This window comes from Clarias gariepinus, chromosome 6 (genome assembly GCF_024256425.1).
Source record: "Clarias gariepinus isolate MV-2021 ecotype Netherlands chromosome 6, CGAR_prim_01v2, whole genome shotgun sequence".
In the NCBI taxonomy this organism is placed as follows: Eukaryota; Metazoa; Chordata; class Actinopteri; order Siluriformes; family Clariidae; genus Clarias; species Clarias gariepinus.
Genome location: NC_071105.1, coordinates 12,559,605 through 12,578,507, shown reverse-complemented (window position 1 = coordinate 12,578,507; position 18,903 = coordinate 12,559,605). Strand labels below are relative to the sequence as shown.

At 36.3% G+C, this 18,903-nt stretch overlaps 2 protein-coding genes across 8 annotated transcripts in view; both read right to left on the bottom strand.

Annotated features, from left to right (window-relative positions):
• Positions 1–216: 216 nt before the first annotated feature.
• Positions 217–7,316, bottom strand: gfi1ab (growth factor independent 1A transcription repressor b). Its single transcript, XM_053498210.1, has 7 exons — positions 7,198–7,316; positions 4,151–4,292; positions 3,080–3,268; positions 1,827–2,197; positions 1,482–1,619; positions 1,197–1,362; positions 217–556 (listed from the first exon to the last, which is right to left on the bottom strand). Exons 2-7 carry the CDS (start codon positions 4,260–4,262, stop codon positions 378–380), a joined length of 1,155 nt encoding a protein of 384 aa, XP_053354185.1. The 5' UTR covers positions 4,263–4,292; positions 7,198–7,316; the 3' UTR covers positions 217–377.
• A 954-nt stretch (positions 7,317–8,270) lies between these two features.
• Positions 8,271–18,903, bottom strand: part of evi5b (ecotropic viral integration site 5b) — a 67,174-nt gene continuing 56,541 nt past the window's right edge. For all 7 annotated transcript variants that reach the window (XM_053498203.1, XM_053498202.1, XM_053498205.1 and 4 more), the window contains one exon: positions 8,271–10,921. In XM_053498203.1, coding sequence (XP_053354178.1) covers positions 10,649–10,921 — 273 coding nt within the window. In that variant the 3' untranslated portion in view covers positions 8,271–10,648. The remainder of the gene's footprint in view (positions 10,922–18,903) is intronic.

Sequence of the window (18,903 nt, the reverse complement as noted above, 5' to 3'; positions counted from 1 at the left end):
GGACCTTAAATACCAGTTATAATAAAAGCTACTTAAAGCTTTAAGACTTATCCTTGACTGTGACCATCCCAGCCACAAGGCCAAAATACAATTCGGTACCTTCAATTTCTAGGCTGTATGGACACAGAGACTCTGTATAGGGTTAATAGGAACTCAGTCAAAATGTTTTTTCCTTGGATCATAACTAAAGAGATGGAATAACTCCATGCAAAAGTGTTCTTATTAATTGCAGCCTCCAATAAATTTCCTTTTATTGTGCCATTAGGCATCATTCAACCCTGGATATTTTGCCATCATGTAAGCCAGCGTTAACAAATGCAACATACTGTCCAGAGATGTTGACTGAAAATTTCCTACAAGTTGAGCTGATTCATTCCTCATTTCAGTCCATGTTGTGTCTCCTTGTGTCTCCTCAAGTCCACTTTGCGCTGGAAGCCTTTTCCACACAAATCACAGCCAAAAGGTTTAAACCCAGTATGCTTTCGACTGTGCGTTATTAAATTTGAACTCTGACTGAAAGCTTTGCCACAGACTTGACACTTGTGAGGCTTTTCTCCTGTAAAATAGAAAAACAAATATATGTTCACTTTTGTTTTAACACCTCAAACCTATTCCTTTGGTATTATGTGACACTCTAAACATAGAGCATATTTTCATACAAGTTTCATATGATTATGTTATAGTCTAAACATAGGAATCATTGACAAGAATGAGATCTTCCAGTAGTCCCTATTTTTAGCATTATCATATGAAACTTGTATGAAAATGGATAACAGTCTAATATATTTAAAGATCTATTCAATCAATTAGATTTATTAGACTGGGTATAAAAGACACATGCAAGGCCACCATGAAAAAACAATCCCACTAGCATTTCTGTTTATAGGCTAACTGAACTGATATTATGGATAAACATCTTATAAACAATTGTTAGATAAATTTAAATGCCAGTTAATTTTGGCTAACATTTTACAGATGTGTATATTCTGTTATGCACCCTACAACCCTGCTCCAAAAAAAACAACAGTGTGAGGTTGGCATAATACAATTAAAAAAAAAAACTGAAATTCTAACATATATACTCTCCTATCCTATACGTAGTATGTTTAGGAAAACAAAATATGTGTGTTATGGTTGTTTGTGTGAATTTAAACAAATTTATTTTAAAAAATACCCTTCTATGATAATTAACCCACCTGTGTGAATAAACGTGTGTTTCTTCATGTCTGATTTCTGATGAAACCTCTTGCCACAGTACTGACACGGGTAAGGTCTTGTATCGGAGTGGATGAGAAGGTGTGTGGAGAGAGTAGATGATCTTTTGAAAGTTTTCCCACAAATTTTACAATCAAAACTCCTCTCCTGTAAAAACAAAATAAGAGGTAATGTAAATAATAATAATAATAATAATAATAATAATAATAATATATGCTATAAGCACCGAAATGGAACATTCATGCTGTGGGTGGAAGAACAGTTACCTGAGAATGAACAGATCTGTGCTGCTCCAGGCTGACTGCATGACCAAATGTTTTTCCACAAATGTCACAAGCAAAAGGTCTTGTTCCACTATGGGACCGCCGAACATGTACTTCTAGTCCATGTGGTGTGGAGAACACCTTTGATGCAAAAAAAAAAAAAACACCACTTGATTAGCACACACTGTATATTACCAGAGGCAATTGCAAGACATATATGCTAGTATTTTATAGAAAGCTCAAGGAACTTCAGACACTTCAAACTTGGTTGATGCAAGTATGGTTAGAAGCCTGTTTTAAGTTTCTACAGGTTATGAAATAGTACACACTCAAGTTGTGTGCTGTTACCTTGCTGCATTTTATGCATTTGAAGGCTCCATTCAATATGAGACGATTGCATAGCCCGGCTGTGGCTGTTTTTATCTCAGGTCTGCGAATTTCCCTGTCTACGTACAGTCCAGGGGCAGCAGTGGGCCGCTCGAAAAGGTTTGTAGCTGACTCATAATTGCCATAAATACTTGTACTGGATCCTCTTTCACCAAAAAGAGAAGGTCCGATCACTCTTTCTTCATAATAGCTTAGGGACGGATGATGGTGATTAAAGTTCTGGCGGACCAACTGTCTCATATCTGAACCTGAATAACTGTTGCTCCATGGTTCGAAAGGCACCGCAAATGGCTGGGTTTCATCAACACTGGGTGAAAATGACTTCTCAGAGTCTGTCGAAGAAAAAATTAGAAAAAGGCGTCAGTATTTCTTCAATCCTGTTATCGTAGAGGTTTCCTAAAGTCATGCATTATAGAAAGATTTGAGTGGATGTTTAAGTTTTAATGTAGTGAAACATAAACACAATACAGCACACACATACAGAGTATAAAATAATTAAATGGGGTAGTTAAGGATGTGTGCTAGAATAATATAGTTATAAACTTCAAAATTTAAAGGACACAATTTTCAACAGGAGACCTTGTTAAAAAGATACTTTATTATTATTATGATGATGATGATGATGATGATGATACTTTTTCAGTTGCATTTTCTACTTGGTGTGCAGCTATTACAAGCACCAAAATGTAAAAAGCAGAAAAAACTATTTTAAGCTTCACTTTTTGCATTATTTTCCCCCTTCACCCTCCCAGAAAAGGATGGTAAAGTAGTCCTTATTAACTGTACACTGTTTTTAACTTAAGCATCAGGTCTTTTTAGTATACTTAATAAAGTATAGTAAAATTCTTATCATATATTTACAGTAAAATTATAAATATACTTAGTAGTATAGAGTAGTATGTCAATCTGTGTATGTGAATCTGGGCCTCTTCCAGAAACACTGGGCACTCTTTATTATTATTATTATTATTATTACATTAATCAATTTTAATTGAATCATCATTATTATAATAATACCTCAACAGTATTCCCTAGTAAGTGTGCAGATCGATAACACAGAGATCAAAGGTGAGAAATTAATTTCAATGCGATAAAAAGGAAAACACTTTCAGCTTCACTTCCCTCTAGCCTGTGGTGGTTTATAAACTGTATGTACGCACAAACCACTTTGGGTAAGTGTTACTATAATACCATAGACACAGACAGGCTTGTACCTGGTGATGCAGAGGGTGACGGAGGTCTCCAGCTGTCCTCATAGTCTGACGAGCGATCATACACACTGCTGCTGCAGCTCAGCGGAGAGCGCGAGAGCACAGCGCGAGAGCCCGCGTGCCTCAACGCTTCCGCCGCCTCTGCGCTCCCAACATCCACACACACCTCGTCTGCGTCTACACTCCTACTGTCTGTAGTGTGTACCACAAAGCGACAGAGAGAGAGAGAGAGAGAGAGAGATGATAGGATTAAATAAAAATCTGACGTTAAACAAAAATAAGATCCTATTGGGAAAATCAGGATGCAGGTTCAGGTGGAGGGAATAAAGCACTCAAACTGTGTTACTGTTTCTTAAACGTCTCCATGTAAAGGAGATATTAACAAATTTCAAACTCAAAAGTTTATATTATATCTTATATTATAAGGCAGAACACAAAGATCATTTAATTTAATTGATTTAAAGGAACGCACTCGAATGTACAGCAGTGGATGTACAGTATTAACACAAGTTCATCATAAGTGAGAGATACGATAGTTTGTGTTTACATAGACAAGACAATCAAATAGAGTTTTTGTAATTTGAATTTTGTGAATACAGTTAAAATAAAAAAAAATAAAAAAAATAATTTCCCTTGTAAAATGATAATTTTGAGACGACTTTGGTCAGAAGCGTTATGCGTGTACTCAAACGTGTATAAAACAACACTAACAACAACAACAACAACAATAATAATCATAATCATTATCATCATCAACATCTTCATTATTTAAAATTCATTATTCATCATCCAAAATTCAAAAAAAAGTTTAATTTAATTAAAATCTACAATTCCTCTTCTCTATAAGTCAAAGCTTAGAAAATAAACTGTATTAACATTGAAATGATTTATGTAATCATATAATAAACATCACATTATACATTATGACAATATGAAAACTTACATCACACCCTTTTATAAATAGTCATACAGCCTAACTCTGTATCCATATACGTTCTAGCAAATATGTAGATATGTATAGTTTTAAAAGTTTGTTATTGTTATTTTTAAAATATGTATAATGAAAGAAAATACCTGCGCAGATGTGAGCTAAAATCGTCTCGACTTTGTTGGAGTTGTCCTCTAAACTCCTTGGCTGGTGGTAGCTGTGCGCCTTTTTACTCTTCACCAAGAAAGACCGAGGCATTTTCTCTTCTCCCTTCACTCTCTTCTTTTTCTACAAACAAAAAAGCAGCAAGTGGTAGTCAGTGCGTCTGAAAGTCCGACTGACAAAAAAACGTGAAGTCGTGAAGGGAATCAGCTCCCCTGTCAGCCTATAAGGAACCTTGATAGAGAAACGCGCATGCGCAAATTCATTCACCCGTCTGCCAGGTGTTGCACGCGGACAGGTGCTTTAAATGAAAGCCAACCATAAGGGTTCCTGCGGTCTTTTTTGTTGTTTTTTTTTAGAGGATGAGGGGGCAGGAAGGGTTCGATGCTGAATAAATGAACATGAGCACTCAGCCCCATAGGGAACAAGGAGCAGAGCAATCAGGATGAAATGATACACTGGTTTTATCAATGTGCTACTCGATCTGAAGCAGCCGCATATGAGGAGGAGAGGAAATTCTGAGAGACGACTTAAATACAATCCAATGTCTTTAGGTCTTTAGCTTTAGGTTTAACCAAAATATCCATAAAAGGTTGGACTAATCTGTGCACAAAAGCTGATTTGAGATTCAGTTTCGTTTTTTTTAATGTAAAGACAGATGAACTAAAACACTGAAATATTGCTTATATACATTTTCAGTATATAAGTACATTCTTAAAAGAAAACAAAAGAAAACAATTTATAATTAATGCTCGTGGTGGCTCACTCACGTATACACTGAGCTGAGTAAAGTGTACAACGCATACTGGATTTTTTACTCAATCTATTTTATTCTTGAATAGATTTCATACAAATAGACATAGGTTAAAAATGATTTAATGGCGTAGAGGTAGATTAACACATGCACATTCTATTATTTACGTCATACTATATTGTATTTTTTTTAGGTTACTGGGAATGTGTAATTATTTGTTGCTGAAGTAACACACACACACATACAAAACACTTTTCTAATATATACAAAAAGTCCAATAGGCTATAATTCGATAGGATATAAATATCACATACAAACTACAAATGTGTCTAAGCGTGATTTAACAAATGTGCATTCGTGCATCAAAATCATATTCAACTGATTCTTATCGCGTAGAGTCAGGCTTTCTTTATTCGTCGTATCTTTTTTTTTTTTAATGAAAAATACAATCCGCCAAAGCTTTGGGTTGCGGGTGCACACACAGATGCACTTGCACTGCACTGCACCGCCCTCTCGAGTTTCACGCCTGCTTTTTCGCAAGCACGTGCAGGTGGAACAGAGACGCCTTGTTCTCAGTGTGCAGAACAGGGACGCCGGTGATCTGCTGTCGTGAATCTCCCCCCGCCAAACACACACACGCTTTATCCCCCTACATCCTCATGTCAGGGGGAAAGTAAGAACAGACCCCTGCACAGAGCCAGCAAAGCAAGTAGCCAGTTGATGCTTTCTCACCTGCTGCACTCTTGCCACCTTTGGTGATCTTTTACTGTAGAATTATTAAATAATTCTTTGCATCACGGGTTTTTAGGTCTTCTCGTGGAAAAGGTGTTGTGGGTGCAACCACTAACCTGTTGATCGGTTGCATGTACGAAGACTGATAACGACCTCTGTATGGATAAGGTGGAGGTATACTAACTTGAATTTACATTTTGCACAGAGATATCTTGCATATGTTTTTGAAAATGTGAGCATTAAAATTATCTTGCAATAGGCAAATGCTGCCAGTGATGCAGACTGACACAGCATGATGCGTCCAGGCCTCGATTGCGTTTGCGCCGACAATTAGCTAACTCTTCAGTATCTCTGCGCGGGCCCCGGCGTTATCAGCGCGCGACACGGACTATAGTTAACTGCAGCCGAAATCGAAGAAATCTAATCTCAGACTCCAATCTTGGATCTTGCAGAGAGGTTTTAGATTGTGAATTTGGAAATGTCTAACCATCACGGGGCAGGAAATCAAAGCGCAATGTGCTCTCCGTTGATTAGACCCGCGCGTGCGCGTGCAACCGCAGGGCATCCGGACAGGATAATGAGCACAGTTCACTAATTCAGGGTTTTGTTTTGTTTGGTTTCTTTCTTTTTATTTCTGCAACGAGAACAAAACATAGGCTGGTTTTAAAGGGAAAAAAAACTGATATCAAATCTCATTCACGAGTTTATAATAAGATTTTTTTCATTCTTTTTCCTTTTTTCTTTCCTTGTTTTTTCATGTATTAGGATGATTATTTCTCATATGAAGCAACATTCTCAGCAACATCAATTATCTGGATAAGAACCCAGATGTGAAAAACTGCAACAAACTGTTGTGACATAAATAAAAGCAAGAAAATGAATGAATATAGACATTAAACATAACATCTTGTCATGTGCTTAGACAAGAATATAATATAATATAATATAATATAATATAATATAATATAAGCAGAGAGTAACTAGCTTGTTCTATAATAATAATAACAACAACAACAACAACAACAATAATAATAATAATAATAATAATAATAATAAATATAACAATATTAAGAAAATAAACTACTACTAATAATAATAATGGTAATAATAATAATAACAACAATAATAATAATAGTACAGATAACACAAACAGGTTTGAGTGAGTTGAAAGAGTGCAAAAGTCAACAAATCAGTCAAGGTTTAAATATTTGCATGTGTATATATATATATAACTTGTAAATAAAGATATATATATATAACTTGTAAATAAAGATTTTTAAAGTGCATGATTATCTTGCAAAATATGTTTTAAATATAGCTAACTTTTAAATATGGATTTTTAAAGTGCATGTTCGAGTTTGATACAGGTGAGTACAAACTCTGAATCGAGTCGTGATTTACTGATCTCGAAGCTCTGATTGCACTGCAGATATCACCGCTTGCTTCCAGATACCCAGCCTGCTCCAGCCAATTCACAAACCACACCACACAGAGAAACACACACACACACACACACACAAACACACACAAACACTGCAAGCTTACCTGCTGTGATCCAGTGTTTCTGTGATCCTGGAGCCTTGGCTGTGTGTCTAACGCTGGTGCTTTGAGTTTACACCTCCGCCATGTGCTCTGTTTCAGTCTGAGCTGTGACAGAAGCAGAACTTCCTGAAAACGTTATTTGTAACACGTTTCATTTAGGGCTTAGGGTTGCAGCGTCGTCATGACGACAGTCCTTCGTGCTTTTTGAGAATATGTTACCATTTTGACATTAAGAACACTCAAGACGAAGCCACTTTACCGAATGACTTCGGCTCGGTCGTAGTTTGGTGTTTTATGACTTGATAGAGAACTTACTGTCAGTTTTAAAGGTCAGTCACTACAGATATTAATACTGCAGCACTTTTGAGTTCTCTATTCGTACTTGTCAGAAGATGTTGATTAACGTTCTATAAAAGTTGCTCTGAAAGTAGTGCCGACTGGGAACCAAATCACGTGTTTATTTTAAATGTGCTCCTTTTAATCGATTATTAATAGTTTCTACAGCAATCATTTCAATTCACACGTCATCATTTCATAGCAAGCAGCAGCTCTGACTGAAGCTGTAGGACAGATCACAGTTCCACAGGAATGTGCGGATTATTATTATTGTTTCTATAGTAACAACTAATTTACAAGAGATTGTATAAGTAGACATGGCAAAAAAAAAAAAAAATCCAAACCCAATTATAAACTGATTTTAAATTTGTTTAACAAAAACGCTGCCTGTAAGGAGATGCTTACTTAACATTAACAGAAATAGTTTACAGCTGTTAAACCTTCTGAAAAATGAAAATCTTTAGAAATAAGGCTTTGCAGTTTTTCAGTAACCTGATAAGCGGCATATTTATGTCTAATTAACTTCAAGAAAAAGTTTATAACTGCTTAAATGATGGAAAATAATGTCATTAAATATTCTAGAAAGAAGTCTACAAATGGTACAACTTTTAAATTCTTTATACAAATACAATACATAAATAAACAATGATTGGCATGTTGCTGTGATTTAAGAAAAAAAAACACTTTAGGGTACTTTAAAACGTTAAAAGATGCATACAGGTTTAATTGTCACTGCTTTCTTTATATTCAGTCCTGTTTTTGTTCCAGAATCACAAATTCAAGCAAAGTTTCAAGCTTTTTTTTTTTTTTGGGTCACTTGAGAGCATTTGTTTCATTTTTAGACAGATGTGTTCCTTGAAGGTTTAAGCACTCGTACTGTATCAAGTATTTGAATAACACGGTTCGCCCAGTCGAAACATGACTCATTTCATAATCTTGATATTAGCAGCTGGTGATTCTCCTAAAGAGCTATTCCCAAGGTTGTGTGTTATTAGTGAAAACCGTGAGCAACTCACTGACATTCCTAGACATCACAGTTGTAATAATACCATGATCACGAATTCCTCATTCTTAGAAAACTGTCTACCACCATTTTTGGTTTCTTTAATTAATTTATTATTACTAACTTTAGAATTATTTTGTATTTCTACCCTTCAGCTTAAAAACCATGGGCATTTTTACATACTGAAAATATTTTCGTCACAGAAACCACTTCTACAAATGATTTCGGAACTCATTTTCCAGTTTCATACAGGTGTACTGTAATGTGTTTCTGCGTATCTTTACTGTTTTAACACTTTAGATTAACTGTCAAGAGACTGTTGCAATTAGTAAAACTTGTCATAATACAGAAATAAAAGGCTTGCCAGAATTATTTGTTTATTGCATGACTAAAAAAGAAACCACTAGTGTAAGTAGTAATGTGACAACTCAACACATGCAGGAGAAACACTTGCAGAACCGTAATTTCAACGACGATATCAAAGCACAAAAATCCTTGAGTCAAAAAAAAAAAAAAAGGTTGGAATTTGCTAAAACAAAGTGCTATAAGAAGGCGGTCAGGTTTAGAACATGGTGTGCATGGATGAACGTGTGCTCAAAAAAAAAAAAAAAAGAGCGAGATCATTAGTGTTATGGCAGGAGATATGGAAAGCTGGTTTACTTCTTCACCAAGAACAGAATAGCAGCAGAACAATTGCTAAAATAAACAGAAAACTTTGTAGAGCAGAACAGCTATATGGTAACTGGGTGGCACTTCACTAGACAGGAGACTGATCTATTTTGTCCTGATTTTGCGAGAACTAAAAAGTTCCATATATACACACTTGAGAATGTCTTTATACACTACTAATATTAAAAGGGGCCATGGCCTGAAATGAAGGGGTGTAACATACAAACCACAACATACAGTTCTTTAACTGAATCGATCTGGTGTTAATTACTGACTACAGCATAGATCCAAAACAACTGTCAGTGTCTATGTCCAGTACTTCTGGAGATCTCTGTATGTTCTGTGCAAACGTGCGACAAATGTGCTTAACATGAATGAGGTGACCAGAACAGAATTACTCCCATGATGACTTCAGTCTCCTGTTTGGATTGAATTTGCCTTTTGTGAACCTGCTCTAAAATGAAGTACATGCTTTTTTTCAAACATGCTTAAAAATGACAATAAAAAAAAAACAACAACAATATCCTTCCAGTCAACAGAACAATATCTTGTGATATTTTGAGAGTATGAATCAGGTTAGAAATCAAAAGCTGGATACAGTACAGTGAGAACATAGAAGTAAGCCAGGTGCTGCATTCAAACGTCTCCCAAAAACAGTGATTATGTCCCTTTGAACTGAATGGTACACTGTACATCCAGGATATGAAACTCACTAAACACACATACTTTCAAGTCAAAATGAAGATGCAAAACAACATGTACATATACATATATATACAGATGTGAGATCTTTGATAATCAGATTTTTACATCACGTCAAATGTCATTAGATTTACTGCATGCTATGGATAAAAAAAAAAAACTTAAAAAAAAATCATTGTTCTTGTTGGTTGATATGACACTAATCAGTTTTTATGTGCAGGTTTTATGTTATGTTCACGTGAACTATAGTGTTGCTAAACCTTTAATGTTTCCCTTAACATGACGGACACCCACGAAAACACAACGTGGGATTCTGATAATTCTTAAAAAAAAAAAAAAAAAACTAAATAAAAATTAAAAGAATGAAGATATCTTATAATGCATAAAATACTATACCCCACATATATGACTTCATCTCTAGTAGAGCAAAGTGTGGTGTAGAAGAGTCTGTGTAGTCTTTAAACTTTTAATATTCAATCTTGTGGCATTAAAGAAAAAACGACAAGCCACTGAATTTCTTGCCAAAATGCAAAGACAAGTTCTTATATAAACATCTGGCTCATTTTGGCAAAAACAAAATGAACAAGCAGATGTGAATAAAAAAAAAAAATTCCAATTCTTAGTTTGTACAGATTTCAGAATTTCTTGTTGCATATGAAGCAGATGGCAGTTTCAGATCTGGATGCAACTATGAACTCTCAGGTGTGACTTTCCCGTTGCAGTCCGCCGTCTTAGTGTCGGTGGTCACACAGTGGTGCTCTTATGGCTGCTGTTGGAAGGCACCGTGAGCCTCAGACTCTCTCCGTCCTCATCTGGCTCACTGTCTGTGTCTCCCAGCTGGGGGTGGAGTGTGATGCGTCCGCCGGCTTGACGGGTCGGCACGTTAAGTGGTAGCTTTACGCCGTCTTCATCCGAGGACTGGTACGACTCGTCGTCCCCTCTGTAGTGATTGACGATGTGGATTCTATCAAAATTGGTGAGGCCGGGTAAGCCCCTCTGCCCTTTTAAACAGCGGATCTGTAAAGAAACCATACACACACACTTCAGAACTCTCAAAGACAGGGGACTACTGGAATACAAAAACATCCTTCTCATGCAAAGCTTGTATGAAAATACCAGGATGCGCTTTTCACAGTAGAAACAGGTAACGATGTAGGCATGCTACCTCATGCTTTTTTTTTTTTCAAAATGTTTATTTAAAAAAAAAAAAAAAAAAAAAAAGGCCTGGTGAGGACATGGCTGAAGCAAACCCCGTAAAAAACGCAACAAACGTCTATGTTTTATGACTTTGACCAGTTAACAATGCAACAAGTATGCTGTGGGAACTTCATGGTCTTCATCGCAGTGTGGTCCTCAAATCTGGAACTGAAACCCTGTTTTCTGCATGATCAGTGTACCCGATGATGCAAGTATTCATAGATGTAAGGCAGATCATGCACAGTAATAGAGATGTGTGACTGATGCTTATATGACAAGAGTCTCATATCATAATTTTTCTCCTGCAGGGAACAATACAAGTACAACTAACCTGGTGTTATATTTATCTCAGGGTAATAGATTCCTTACCCTTTAATTATCCATCATATGCACTTTAGGCCAGAACAGATATTTCTAGTCACGTACATACTGTATATGGGGGCATGATATCTTGTACTATAAACGCTCTGCTGTCAACTGACTGAAAAAGTACACACTGTGTTCAGGCTTACATTATGTTGACTATACCAATCTCATTAGTGAGAAGGGATAGATTATATAAGTCATGCCAAAACTAACATGGTTGGAAGATAATCCACATCATAGCTAGTCCACATCCACACGTCCTAACAAAGGTCCTGTGAAGCTTTGGCCAAAGTCTCACAAATATTTTAGGAGAAGTTGTGGATAAAGAAAAAGAGTGATGATGCCTGCTGATGCAAGACGACGGAAAGTGATTCATATGAGTCACCTATACTTCACAGTTATGTGACACAATGACATAGCTAGTGGACGCCTACAATATAAAAAACATCGACTATACAAGCCAGTTGTCCATGGGACTACATTCCCAAGTTATACATGAACTGTAGAATATAGCAATCATACCCCGCACTGCTCCTTACAGGGGAGAATAATTTAAGCGAGGCTGCTAGTCAGAGCAGCATCGCAGCAAAACTACTTCTGAATACGAATTCGGCTGTAGGCTACCACAAATAATAGAAAGTGCCACCTTGTGGTGCTATTTGGCATTGTCGCGTAGCCACAATACTAAACGTCCTAAAGTTACATTATATTGGACGTTATTAAATTACAACAATTTTAACAACAACAAAAAACCAAACTAACATTTATAAGACAGTTAAACAATTAGTGCACGTTTCTGCTTTATTAAAAAAGGCGCTGTGCAAGTTTGGACAAATGGCTCAGAAGGAGTTCCAATGAGTGGTTCAGATAACCCTTATGTGTCGCCTTTGCTTAGCAGGAAAAGATAAACTGTACAAATTGCTGTGGTATAAGGGAAACAAAACGCATATTGAAAAATAACTGACTCAAATATTTAGTTGAAACGCCTTTTGCTTTGATTACAGCACATATTCGCCATGGTATCTTTACGATATTTTCAATTGTCGCATTAATTTCTCTCCAATATCTTGTATTGACGCCACAAGTCTCATCTGCGTCAAGTCTTCTCCAGCTCATTCCCAAAGTCTCCTAACAGGGTTAAGTTTGGAACTCTGGTAGTCAAAGCATTGCAAATCTCTTTTACAATTTGAGCCTGAAGAATCCTGGCATCATCATCTTGGAATAGGGCCGTACCATCAGGGAAGAAATCCGATCATTCAGTATATTCAGGTGATCAGCTGAGCAAATTTTTTTCGGGGCAGATAACATTACTGAATCTACGTCTGACTAACAGCAGCAACCTCAGATCACAACACGGTGCCCCACAGGCCTGTACGTTAGGCACTTGGCAGATGGGTGCACCACTTTATCTGCTTCTCTTCTTACAATGATGCAAGCATTACTCTGTAGTGCTTTTTTTTTTTTAAAAAGTATTTCTTATTAAGGCATTTCAACATTCAAACTACATTTCTTCCTCAAAGATAATGGTTCTTCACTATCTTTCCAGGTTTTATTAACGCATTGTATAGCTCTTAACCCAATTTTACCAGTTTCATCAATATCCTTAGTTGTTTTCTTTGCCTGATGTTTTCTTTGCTTGATGCCGATAGTTTGATCTTTCAAACTGAGTACCATCTTTGCCACAACCACAGGATATGTCTGCTGATATTGTTGTTTAAGAAATGAGACACTGAATCACTTAGGTGTAAATAACTTGTTGCCAGCTGAACCAGATTAATCACTGCAGTATTTATCCAATAGAAGGCCTGTACCTATTTGCTTAGTTAAATCTAGGTGGTGGCTTTTTTTTGGTGAGGTAGTATAACTGTGAACTTAAAAGCAATAATAATTTCTTCTGCAAATGCTGAAGTGCAGTTTCATAAGGACATCAGCTGGTAATATGTTCCAAGCTCTTTTCTAATAATATACAATAAAGTAATCTAGAACTGCATTTATATTATTGACTTAATTAAAGGTTTACATTTATTACCAATTAAAAATAAAAATGAACAACTAGTGGATACAAAGGATGTTTGAATGTAGGTAGATACCTATGAATTTGACTCAACTTTAATCAGATATTTATCTTGTTTAAAAAAAAAAAATAAAAAAAAGATGTTTGTATTTATTTGGCGGAACATGTTTCTTCTGAAGTCAAAGGGTTAACTAGCTGACTCAAATCAGTCACACTGATGTTTTTTTGCATTGCCTTGAAGTCATGATTTTTCCTGCAGCAATGAATGAACAACCTTAATGGGGGAGGCTTTCTATGCACAACAACTAATAACCCCTGACACAATTTCACATCACAGTGATCAGGAGCAGGTTTAGAGATTTGCTGTCAAATTGTTTCGCGTAAAATGTTTTACCTTGGTAGGAAATGTATACGTCAAAAAAAAAAAAAAAAAAAAAAAAAAAAAGACAGACAGACAGGGGCTTTTTAATCATACATTATATACTACCATTATACTTCAGTGCTACAACTTGTGATTTTTCGTGCATGAAAAATGATGCATGTATATGTACGCAGCTCAACCTATAGATATACATAGCCTCTGTCTATTTCTGCTGTGAGAAGGAAGTGGCTTGATTCTCAAGCGCACAAAAGATGACTGCAAAATGCAATAACATGTCCTGCTCTTGTCTGCAGCTAATTGTAGCCAGGAAGTTTAAAAAAGAAAATAGATAAATAAAGAATAAAAAAAAAAACAGCACATAAAATGCACAACGTAAATGCATGCATGTCTGGAAATCAAACAAACAAATCAATTAAATCAATAAAGTTAAAGGTTGAGTGATTAGGAAACCGACGGAAATGTGGGTTTGGATTTTCTGTGGGGTGTAATTCACAGATGCTTAAAATACACACACACACTTACCTGAAACACACTGCCTCACCAAGACAGACATGTGGGAAGAGAGGTATTCATGGGTATTTCAAAGCAACCGCAACACCTCATGTGTGACCTCACACACTCATTAAACATCTTAATGTGTAATGACATTTTTCATAAAACACACTTTTCTTGCAGCTTATGAGAACTTTTCTTTCAAGTGGATTGAAAGAAAGAGGAAATAAAGATACAACGAAAAAAGAGAAACCCAGATAGAGACAGAGAGAGACAGAGAGAGAGAGAGAAGATGAATAAGCCGGAAACCAGCAGCAAAGACACTCTGTGTTTGACAGCCTGGTCGTGTTAAGAGGTTATGTTGAGGGTGTATAGTTTCACTTATTGCAATACGGTTGATAGGAAACCTCTCGCTCTTTAGCAATTACGTGATTTAAAGCATAACCAGCAGAAACCTTTTTACACAGTTTATATCTTAGACATAAGTTTTCAGGACTGCAGGAATATTTCAATATTTGCTTGCCAAAAACAGATCGACTAAAACACCAAAGAATGATGTCTTATTTTTGCAGAGATCTCTAGTGCAGACCTTATCACAACTAAGATATTAAAGTAGAACAACAGCTGAAAAAATCATTTCAACTCACAAAAATGTTCTTACACCATTGATGCCTTTTTAGCTGTCACGAAAAATGAATGAAAACCGTGTGTGTTCAAAATAACAGGTTGCATTCAGAGGCAGGAAGCCTATTGAGGTTTCTTTCTCTGGTGGGTTATTAAACATGGCACACAGAAATCCTTCACCTTATGTACAGATGTAGGACAAGCGGTGAAAAGAAGACAGAACCATCGGCAGCCTATACATGCAGATTAACTTCTGTTGATGTCTTTGATAGAAAGTTGTCAGAAAAGACATCAAAGCAGTAAAGCAAGACCAAAACTTACCTCTGCTGCAGAGAAGTTTATTTAGTTACCATTCAATAGATTGAATAATCACCAATTAACAAAAAGAAACCTCAGATTAGAGCCGTATTGAAGACTTTACAGAATCTAAACAGCAGACACATCTCAATATCAACTGTTGCATATTTTGGATGCCTTTATCATTGTTTTCCTGATGTGGAAAGAAATAAACATCAGGAAAGACCATGGAATTAAAGGTGTGTCCAAACATTTGACTGGAGGTAAATAATTTAAGGAACAGAAAGAGTTCAGGTCTCGATCCTATCTAGGATCTGTGATTTAAAGGATCTGCTACAGATGTCTCCACCAGCACACCTTCATAGATCTTCGAGTCCATGCCTTAATGGGTTTAAGCTGTTTTGTATTCACAAGGGTAGCTACAGTACACATTATTAGACAAGTTTAATGTTTGGTGTATTTACTCCATTCATCTAAACTCTTTCATCTAAACAACCTTAGGAATATTGAGCATAACCTGGCAAATTGGCTTTTTTTTTCTTCCTTTAAAGCGTGTCCATACAACCATACAACGCAGCAGGTCATGTGCTACATGCATAAGAAGTTTGTACAGCTGTGTTTTCGCTTGAGGTTTATGCTTGGGCACGGTTGGCGATCACATTGATCTGCATTCATGATCTCAATAGTTAAAGCAAGGGTCAAAAGTGTTTAAGAATGGTACGTATAGCCTAGTGCATTGCTTCCCATTGCAGGGAGAACACTATAACGTGCAGTGTGTCTTTCAGGAACAGGGTTGGAAACAGCTGAGAAAGAAAGGCATTGAAGCAGTTGCATTATGTTCAAAATAAAATAATCTACTATCTAATTCAAACTGCTAATTACCATTAGCCACATTCGGTTTTCGTTCTGGCTGAATGGGAAGAAACCATAACCCATATTTCTATCGTTCTTTACTTTCTAACCCCCTCACCACAGACATCACATCAGCCGTGTTGCTAGGGCATAAAGCCACAAAGTATATCAATGCTGAGGCAGGAGTGGATATGAAGAGGAAACAAGTAGCTTTCTGGGCTAAGGCACCCTTTCTGCGCTTTGTTGATAGGGATTCGAAAGGAACTGTCTGAATGCTTTTGTATGCTGCAGTTTAACCACAAGCCACCAACCTTTTGTTTTTCAAGAAGAGGTAAAAAAAATCTGACTGTATCCTCACAATGTAAATAAATGACGCAGTTTCTGTTTTCTGTTCTCCACTGTGCTCGCTCGCTTCGAAGATGGTTGTGCGCCTTCCAATTATGTATGTGTATTTGCCTGCAGAACGAGTCTTAATAAATGCTTTGCTTGTTAAACCCATTTCTGACACAAATCCAGGAGTTGAATGAGTCACACTTCTGGGGTCATGCCTGTACACAACACAGGTTTATAACCGAAATGCTTAAAAAACAATGCGGCGAGGTGAGAAATGCAAACACACCTAAGGGTGAGAAAAAAAAAGAAGAAAAAAAAAAAAAAAAAAGATTCCTAGATAAATCTTTTATTTTTTGTTGTTTTTTTTTTTGTTAAACGACACTGTATCGACGCACAGATCTCTTTTAAAATACAAGGTTGAAGCCTGAATTAATTAAAAATAATAAAACGAATAATCATTAGATATTTAATATATTGTTTAAAAAAAAATTTTTACCCAGAAATGTCGACCAGCTGGGTGGTAAAAAATAAAAGTGCAGGCTATCATGTGTGCTATGAATACATTACACGCTAACTAAGCTCGGTCATATCAAGATAAAGCAATCATAAATTTCCTCCCAGAGGTGGAGGGAAAAACAGATTTCTCATGGTTTGACACGTGGCACAGCGTATAGATCATTCTAAGAGGACATGACATATTCCCTGGTACAGAACCCTGCCCAAGTACTGACAGCCCTTGTAAATATAGAGGACACAAAGTTTAGGAGAAACCCAGTAGCTTAATGTCTCACTGTAATACTTTTTTTGAAAAATCAAACATTTATAATAAATGTATTCAGAAAAATGCTTATTTTTGTTGGAGCTGACAGAAAAGTCTTTTGCCTGGCATACTGTACCTTACAAAGAACCTGTTGGCAGGGAGGTGGTGTCACCTGAGAGGTGGTGTCACCATGAGATTGTGGTTGTGGAGACTTGGTAACCCAAAAATTTGACTTGTTCTTGTAGTTTACCAACAGTGATTCATAAAAAATAAAAAAATTAATTGTTATACTATTTTGGGGGATAAAAACTTGGGTCCTCTTCCAAGCAAGTTAGTAACACCTCCAGTCGATGGCCTCCTTTTTTTTTTTATTATCGCCGTAGCGGTAAAAACAAGCATTTTCAAGCAATATCGTTATATAATTATAGCAACATATTTTTTTTCTAAACATTTCCTGACTTAAGGTAAAAGAATTTTCCCTTACTTAGTTTTGTTTCTCCTTTCTTGTTTCCAGTGTTGATGAATGACTAACTTGGGTACAAATATGACAAGACACACAAGCCAAATCCGCTTAAATTAGAAAGTCATGGAATGCACTTTGAAAGTTCTTCCACACTCCAATTAACTCTAAAATTAACAATTTAAATGAGAAAGGTGCATTCAGTTGTGTTCATTATAATTTCCAGGGGGTGTCAATAATTGTGGAACATTAAGTTTGAGTTAATAATAATTATTTCTGAAGCCAATGAACAAATTCATTTAAATTTAAGGACAGGTTTTTCCTCAGTGTGGGATGAAGCTACTTCAGGAAAAGATGGATTTTAATGAACCTTTTTTTCTGATCTTTACAAGAGGTGCAAATAATTATGGATGGTCCTGTAAGACCAGTTGCAAATTATTTAATGCTCTTGTTAAAATGTTGGCCTTTTACTTTAAGCCTTAAAAGTAAAAATTTGAATCCTAAAAACAGTCATAAAAAAGTAAAAATTTAAATCCTGGTAATTCTAAGCTGCCATGCTTTAAGCGAGAGGAATAGCACACTTTCTTTCTCCTGTCTGTCACAGTGGCACGTGTCAGTTGTGGGTGTTTTTGAGCTCATCCGGGTGGAAGGGGGGCGATACCACTTTGCTTAGTATGTAAAGCTCCCCTGTGATGCTTCGTGGGCAGCAGTGTAGAAGTATACTTTATAGAATAAATATAGAAAGGACAAATGAACGTCCAAATTTGTTTAATTAATTAATTAATTAATTTTATTGTTGTTGAATAGTGATTATTATCCGATCTGACTAGTCCCTTGAATTTAATCACTTAAATCCAATCTTTAGGAGAAAGTATTTTATACCCCTGCAGAGCATACCCACCATGAATATCACTTAAAGCTCCAAAGGCTAGGCTCCTACTTGGATTAGCAAAGAATGAATTATAAAATCGTTGTGAAATCATTGCCACAGATTTTTGGATCAACTTAAAAGATATAAAAATCAAGATGTTTAAATTACTTAAATAATCTCAGAACTTTTTTTTAAACTAAGTACAAGAACTGAAATCGTTCCAGATGATGTTCTTTCAGGCCAAAATGCAAATAAGTACATACAAAAGCCTAGTACCGAACAGCGGGGCGTGTGCGGGGCAATTTTAACTGCCAAAGTGCAGGAAACAGCATTTTGCAGGGCGTAGTTAAC

What these genes read in the sequence shown, in the direction of transcription:
- gfi1ab (XM_053498210.1), bottom strand. Translation starts at nt 4,262, where the DNA reads ATGCCTCGGTCTTTCTTGGTGAAGAGTAAAAAGGCGCACAGCTACCAC. An exon ending in GTCACCCTCTGCATCACCAG is followed by an intron (nt 2,198 to 3,079) that starts GTACAAGCCTGT and finishes TTTCTTCGACAG; the next exon opens with ACTCTGAGAAGTCATTTTCA. An exon ending in AATGCATAAAATGCAGCAAG is followed by an intron (nt 1,620 to 1,826) that starts GTAACAGCACAC and finishes TTTGCATCAAAG; the next exon opens with GTGTTCTCCACACCACATGG.